Source organism: Physeter macrocephalus, chromosome 17, assembly GCF_002837175.3.
Source record: "Physeter macrocephalus isolate SW-GA chromosome 17, ASM283717v5, whole genome shotgun sequence".
NCBI lineage: Eukaryota > Metazoa > Chordata > Mammalia > Artiodactyla > Physeteridae > Physeter > Physeter macrocephalus.
The window spans coordinates 55,447,055-55,455,075 of record NC_041230.1 but is presented as its reverse complement, the minus strand read 5'-3'; the positions used below and the strand labels follow the sequence as shown (position 1 = coordinate 55,455,075).

Here is an 8,021-nt window from a genome sequence, read left to right as displayed (position 1 = left end):
GCACGAACCCGTGTCCCCTGCATCGGCAGGCGGACTCGCAACCGCTGCGCCACCAGGGAAGCCCTTTACTTTAGTGTTAAGTGCGGGCACGTGACCGCGCTGGGGCGCTGAGTAATGGCCGCCGGAGGAGGAGGCCGAGGTCCGGGGGGCTGCAGTGGGCTGGGGTGTGGCTGCGGGGGCCGTGGCGGCCGCGGGGCCGCGGGGCCGCGGGAGCTGTGCTGTAGAGCTCTCCCTTGGAGCACTGGAGGGCTGACCTGGAGCCAGGGAGGGAGGAGGCTCGGGCAGGGCCAGTGGGGACCGAGAGCAGAGGGCGCGTCCGAGAGCTGTGGAAAGAACTGACAGGACGCGGCGACGGAGGGTCACCTCACACATCCGTGTTGAGCACCCACTACGTGCTCGGCCCTGTCAGGCTCTGCCCTGGAGGACCTTACATTCTAACTGGAGGCGGTAAACAAGGTAAGTAAAGCAGACGGCGTGCTAAGGAGAAAAACGAGGCAGGGCAGTGAGTGGCCCGTGTAGGAGGAGGGGTGCAGCTTCTCCTGTCACGGGGACTATACTGTAAATGCTAAAATGATGAAAATGTAAGTTCAGGGCGTTTGATAATTATGAAATTAAATAATCATGAGTCAGAATTATTTAATTTAAACTAATTACCACATTCAGTTCATGCTGGTGGTTTTTGAATTCTGATAAGCTAAGTTCACGGCTAATGATGAGATTAGAATTAATGCCGTGTTAAGTATAGTTTTTGGATTATTTGTTTGAGATGCTCAGGGCAGGGGTAGGAGGAGGGCAATTTCTAGGTCAAATAATATAAATGCAACAGCTACTAGAAACTTTATAGAGAAGGAGAGGCATGCTGACCCAATGGGTTCAAATTCACCTTTGTATGGGCTTGATTTTTCTGTATAAATATTTAGTCGTGGCAGTCAGGATGCATAAATAAACATACTAAATAAATACAAATAAGGATGTTGATAAGGTTAGTAAACAATGTCAGTATGAAATTTCTTTTTTCTTAGGTTATACCAAAACTCATGGATTGGAAGTCACTTGTACTATTTACTACTAAAGAATATGACCCTCATCAACAGACAGAGACAGACCATGTGTACAGCCTGCTGATCGTTCCAGGAACGAAGGAAGCTGACATATACTGTCATCAGACTAAACATATGAGCTGGGACGGGCAGGGCGCTCTCTCCAGCCCCCCCGGAGGAGAGTGGAGTCTGACCCGAGGGCTGCTGGTGAGGATAGACAGCTGAGGCTGGGGGTCCCCTGAACGGCCCTTCCCCACCACGAGTCCGCAGACACAGCCAGAAAGAGGGGAAGTCGTCAGTTCAACTCACCTCCTCCCAGGGCAGCTCTGACAAAGCCACTTGCACAGTTCTAAGTGCCATGGCTGCCACCACTCCTGCATCCACATTCTTCTCCTGGATCCTATAATACCTTGCATCCTTAATACTCAAGCTAGGAGCCCTTGGACCCTCCAAGGTGACTGTGCACTTCCCTGTTCTGGGACCTAACACCTTAAGGTTTCGTCCTCAGAGTCCAACCTTTTGTTCAAGGGTGGGGGACACCTCCTCCACTGTTAACTGCTGAGTGCTTACACCACGCTCCTTCAGAAGCGAACGGGAAGGCTTCTAATGCCCATCCAGAGCCAGCAAGAGATGCTGCCGGCTACCGGCTCATCACTCTGCACAGCCAGACAGCTCCAACAGGGTCATCTCTTCACCGATTACCCCAGAGTCACTCTTGCCCTCTGCCAAGCTGCCTGCGGCTTTGGAGAAGCTGGGGAGAGCCTTGCTTACTGAAGGGGCACCTGCAGCTTTCCACAGGATAGGGCAGCCCTTTGCCATCACCTCTGAGACTCAGAGCACAGACAGTGACTGCAGCTACTGGGGTGCCTGTTTATTCTTTGGCCTGTGAATTATAGGCGTCTGCCGTACTGGGGCTCCTGTGTCGGTAGAACGGGCCTGGCTCAGCACTTTCCCGAATGGTCCTCTGCTCCTCCATTCCTGCGGAACCGTAGCTGATCAGAGTCTCTTTTGAGGCTGTGGTGACGACGATCTGGGGGACGGCAAATTTCTTCTTTTCTGAATTTACATCAGGTTTCTCTAGAAGGAGGAAAACAGCCGGGTATTTCATAAGTCTGTGGAAGAACTCTTCTGTAAAACAGACAATGTCTGTGTTAGGGCCAGAGCAAAGGAATTAGGTTCGTGGCTCAGGAAAAGAAATGGGTGAGGTTGAAAGCAGTCAAAACCATAAGTGAACATTCCAAAGCTTACACCAACCGGCAACGCAGCCACGCGGTGGTGACCCTGGAGGCCTCTTTCCAGGAGGGGAACGGGACAGGCACCCGCACCATCCCCGTGGAAAGCCTGAGCTGCCGGGCAGCCCCGGTGACAGACGCAGGAGCTAGACCTGGGAAAGGCAGGGTCTGCCCCAGAGGTAAAGGTTCAGACACACAGCGTGCAAAGGATTCTAAACCTGGTGGAAGCTCTCTGCACAGAGCTTCATCAGGCAGGGTGCTCTAGAAATGGACGCCACAGCGTTTTCTCAAACTTGTTAGGATTACCAGGAACGCACGGGACGTGTGAAACGTTACAAAGTACAAAAGCAGAAGCCCCTTGGCTGCCTCCACCGCCTCCCTTCCTGGCCTGCTCCCTCCGTTCAGGCCTGTGTGTCCCCATGTGCACACAAGTGTACTGCACAGAATTAGAACACTGAATACCCCAGGAACTCAGCTATACGGCAGGCGAACAAGTGCCCGTCCTGGGCTAGACGTTGCTCTGAGCCCTAGAATAACAACCGCACGTTTCTGAGGTAGGTCCTCTTAAGACGTACGTTTTACAGACGAGGGAACTGAGGCACAGAGGGTGGTTCAGGCACCTGCCCAGGGCTGGTGGCAGAGGGAGCCGCCAGGTCCCAGGCGGTCGGGTCCAGAGCCACCTCGACCTTCAGCGCTGCAGGCACGGCTTCAGTCGTTCTAACCCGCTGCCGATGGCCCGCGGCCTGCACTGAGCACTGACAGTATTCTTTCTGTTCATTTTTATCAGTAAGCCAAATGTGCATTTCATCGTATTTTGGATTTAATTTATTTTTTAAAATTTATTTAATTTATTTATTTTTGGCTGCGTTGGGTCTTCGTTGCTGCGCGCGGGCTTTCTTTAGTTGCGGTGTGCGGGGCTACTCTTCATTGTAGTGCATGGGCTTCCCATTGCGGTGGCTTCTCTTGTTGCGGAGCACGGGCTCTAGGCGCGCGGGCTTCAGTAGTTGTGGCACAGGGGCTCAGTAGTTGCGGCTTACGGGCTCTACAGCACAGGCTCAGTAGTTGTGGCGCACGGGCTTAGGTGCTCTGCGGCACGTGGGATCTTCCCGGACCAGGACTCGAACCCGTGTCCCCTGCATTGACAGGTGGATTCTTAACCACTGCGCCACCAGGGAAGTCCCTTTTGAATTTAACTTAAATTGCGATCATTTTTTCATGTTGATTTACACAGCATTTTTACATGTTAAGACTACTTAAAAGGTTATGAATATTTAATTTAAAAATAATACATGTTTATTAAAGGGCGGAAAGTGACGGGGGCTGGTGGTGGGATGGATTGGGAGACTGGGATTGACATATATACACTAATAGGTATAAAACAGATAACTAATAAGAACCTGCTGTATAAAAAAATAAAATTAAAAAAATAATTTAAAAAGAAAATAAAAATAATACATGTTGGTTAGAGATTGCACGTGGAACGACGCTTCTCCTTGCGCACACGCACACGTGCAGCTGGGATCACGCCGTGCAAGGCTGAGTGTTGTAGTGACCACACAGTCGGCTGAGCCCCCACATCCACACAGGTGCGGCCCCTCCTCCACGCCAGCCTGCAGTTCACTGTCAGGGGCCCATCACGTGCATAACCGGCTCCCTTTGATAAGCGTAATTTAGGTTATCTCCAGTTTTTTTTTTTTTAACAATGCTGCAATGAACATTCCTGCGTTTATGTATTTATACACTTGTGGAGGTTTATCTGTCAGGTAAGTTACTAGGAAAATTTTGGCAAATATTGTCAAACTGTTTTCCATAACGATGATATCAATTTTGGGACTTGCCTGGTGGTCCAGTGGCTAAGACTCCACGCTCCCGATGCAGGGGGCCCGGGTTTGATCCCTGGTCAGGGAACTAGATCCCACATGCTGCAACTAAGAGTTCGCATGCTACAGCAAAGATCCCACGTGCCTCAACTAAGACCCCGTGCGGATTCTTAACCACTGGACCAGCAGGGAAGTCTCCACGATCTTTTAAATTAATTGATGAATTCAGTTTGCTGTTACTTTGTTGAAGATTTTTACATGTACTTTCATTAGGAACATTGGCCTGTAATTCTCTTTTCTTGTTGTGTCCTTGTCTGGTTTTAGTATCAGAGAAATACTGGCCTTGTTGGGCTTCCCCGGTGGCACAGTGGTTAAGAATCCGCCTGCCAATGCAGGGGACACGGGTTCGAGTCCTGGTCCGGGAAGAGCCCACGTGCCGCGGAGCAGCTAAGCCTGTGAGCCACAACTACTGAGCCTGTGCTCTAGAGCCCGCGTGCCGCAACTACTGAGCCCCTGTGCCACAACTACTGAAGCCCGCATGCAGCAACGAGGACCCAACACAGTGAAAAATAAATAAACAAAATAAATACATTTATTTAAAAAAAGACCCCGTGCAGCCAAAAGATTATATAAATTTATCTTTCCTCTGGGAGGCTATCAGCAGAACATTTCTCCACACTCTCCTGCTTCTTGTCACTTTTCTAAACCTTTTCCCAGGTTCCAGTGACAGTGGAAGTGCTGACTCTGCCCCCACTGGTCACCGGTCACCGCCAGCTTCCCTAAGCTTTGGGCACCCCTGCCATAGGGAGGCTGGGCATCGCATCTCGTTGTCACTCGTTCATGGGCCCGTGGCACGTATCCTCCTGTGAATGCAGGTCATTCCGCATTTTCTACATTGAAATTTTTTTTTCCTTTGGTGAGCTTTTTTATATTTGGGAAATTCACCCTTAGTGATTTATACCACAAGTAGCTCCTGGCTTTTAGCTTCCTTTGTTGCTTTCCGCAACAGATTCATCCATCTATTCCTTAATGGCTTTTAGAGTTTGTCAGACCGGAAAAGGCATCCCCTGCTCCGAACTTATAAAAACATTTACTCATTTCCATTTCATACTTTCATAGTTTTATTTTCCATGTTCAGCTGTTTGTTTTCTCAGTTGTTGACTGAGATGCTCCCGCACTCGGGGAACATCCGTCCTTCCCCCATGTCTGCAACACGGCACTTCTCTGGGACCCCACGCGAGCATGCTGTGCTATGTGTCACCGCTGTGCGACACACTTCCGTGTCAGCGGACTCAATCCCTCTGCTTTTCCAGATGTTTCCTGCCATTCTTACATTTTTATCCTCTTAGGTGACCTTTGGGATAATTTGGTCTGGCTCCCAAAACCACCTGTGCTCTTTTGTTTGGGGTCTGCTTTGCTAGAATAAGGGAGAATTAACAACTTTATGTTACTGAGACTTTCTAGTCCAAAACAAGACTCCTTTTATCTTCCTCAGAGGTTTAAAGCTTCTTCATTTAGAAACATGAATCTTTTGGGACTTTCCTGGTGGTCCAGTGGTAAAGAATCCGCCTTCTGGGCTTCCCTGGTGGTGCAGTGGTTGGGGGGTCTGCCTGCCAGTGCAGGGGACACGGGTTCGAGCCCTGGTCCAGGAAGATCCCACATGCTGCGGAGCAGCTGAGCCCATGCGCCACAACTACTGAGCCCGCGAGCCACAACTACTGAAGCCAGCCAATAAAGCCCGTGCTCCACAACATGAAAGGCCACCGCGGTGAGAGGCCTGCGCACCTCGGCGAAGAGTAGCCCCCGCTCGCCGCAACCGGAGACGGCCCATGTGCAGCAACGTAGACCCAACGCAGCCAAAATTAAATAAATAAAATAAATAAATTTAAAAAAAATTTTAAAAATCCGCCTTCCAACGCAGGGGACACGGGTTTGATCCCTGGTCGGGGAACTAAGATCCCACATGCCGCGGGGCAACTAAGCCCACGTGCCGCAAACTACAGAGCCCATGCGCCCTGGAGCCCGTGCACCACAACTAGAGAGAAGCCCGCGTGCCGCAACAAAAGAGCCCACATGCCACAACGAAGATCCCGCGTGTTGCAAGTAAGACCTGGCACAGCCAAAAATAAAAACAAAAATTAAATAAACAAATATAAAAAGTAAAAATAAAATAAACGAATCCTTTTAGGGTTCTTAATACACAGGACCTGTACTATTTTTCAATTACTGCCTAATAAGTTACCTCATTTTAGTGGCCAACTTAAAACAGCGCACACATCACCTCAGGCTCCACGTGTCCAGAGTCCAAGCTACAATCCAGCTGTCAGCCCAGCCGCGTCCTCATCTGGACCTGGGACCTTCCACGGCCACTCAGGTTGTAGGCAGAGTTCCTTTCTTTGTGTGCCAAGGACGAAGCCCCTTTCCTTGCTGGCTGGCGACTCTCACGTCATGGGAGCTGACTTCTTCACAGCCACATCTCTGACACTTTAACCTTTTTCAAAGGCTTCTCTGATGAGGTCAGGCATACTCAGGAGAACCTCCATTTTGATTAAGTCAAAACCAAAGGGTTACTACCCTGATCCCAGGAGCCCAGCCCATCCTACTCACAGGCTCTGCCCACATTTAAGGGAGGGGCTCCTACAGCCTTGTTCAGAGGGCAGTGATGGGGCTCTGGAATGCTGCCTTCCACGCCACCACACTGCCTTCAGGAAGGTGTCTGACTTCCACCAACAGTGTGTCCAGGCTCTCCATCTATCATGTGTTATTCTCTGGCCTCTAGTTTTTGTTGCAAATACTTTTTGAGCTTACCATTTGTTTTACATTTGTTTATAAAGGGCTTAGGGAGATGTTTTACATTTTAACGTAGTCAGATCCTTCAACATTGCTCTGTAATATCTTTTGCTTTGAGGAATCAGAATAAAATTTATGTCTTATTTTTTGCAGCCACCTTTTTTTTCCAGCAAGGAAATTTTGTTTTAGATGACCACACACTGTCATCTGGAAGGTGGTTCTAGCCGTTCTTTTCCTTTACCCTTTGAGTCACCTGTATCAGCTGACAGTAAGTCTTACCTTTTTTAAAAATTTAAGTATAGTTGATGTACATGTAATCACTTTTTATATCCACTCTTAAACCATCTGGAATTTATCAGAGCATATAGCAGGAGGTTACAATCCAGCTTACATTTTCTCTTAAAACGTTAAGCCATTTTTCTAGCACAATTTATTACATAATCCTTCCTTTTCCCACTTACTTTTGGTGCCAGTTTTATTGTACTCTAATTATATATAAACATACATAACGTTCATACACACACACTCTTGTCCATGTTTTCTATTTCATTGACCTGCTATTCTTATATGGGAATCATGTTATTTTAATTATTATAATTTCTGATGTATTTTAAAACATTTTACTTGAATATTATAAATTCATAGAAAGTTGCAAAAGTAGTGCAGAGAGATCCCCGTTCCTCCGTCCATTCTCCCTCAGTGGTAGCACCTTAGGTAACTGCAGTAGAATAAGGCTCAGGGTGGCACAGTGTGTGTTCTGTGCCACGTGATCACATGTAACCACCACCACGGTCCAGACGCAGGACGGCTCCACCATCACAACGATCATGTTCGTGCTACACTTTACAGTCACACCCCCGGCCCCCGCCATCCCTAACCCCTGGCAGTCCCTAGTCTGTTCTTATCTATATCATTTTGTCATTTGGAGAATGTTACCTGAATAAAATCGTACAGCATGTGACCTTTTGAAACTGGCTTTCTTCAGCATATTTTTTTAACATCTTTATTGGAGTACAATTGCTTTACAATGGTGTGTTAGTTTCTGCTTTACAACAACGTGAATCAGTTATACATATACATATGTTCCCATATCTCCTCCCTCTTGCGTCTCCCTCCCTCCCACCCTCCCTATCCCACCC

General features: G+C 48.5%; 1 protein-coding gene and 1 long non-coding RNA gene across 2 annotated transcripts in view; one reads left to right on the top strand and one right to left on the bottom strand.

Annotated features, from left to right (window-relative positions):
• Window positions 1-466: 466 nt before the first annotated feature.
• SPATA33 (spermatogenesis associated 33) overlaps window positions 467-8,021 on the bottom strand; it is a 13,896-nt gene continuing 6,341 nt past the window's right edge. Inside the window, exon 3 of the mRNA XM_007125502.3 lies at window positions 467-2,168. Coding sequence (XP_007125564.3) covers window positions 1,912-2,168 — 257 coding nt within the window. The 3' untranslated portion in view covers window positions 467-1,911. The remainder of the gene's footprint in view (window positions 2,169-8,021) is intronic.
• LOC129391466 (uncharacterized) lies at window positions 2,177-6,174 on the top strand. The gene is made up of 2 exons (XR_008615611.1): window positions 2,177-2,826; window positions 5,588-6,174. It is a non-coding gene; the product is annotated as an uncharacterized lncRNA (long non-coding RNA).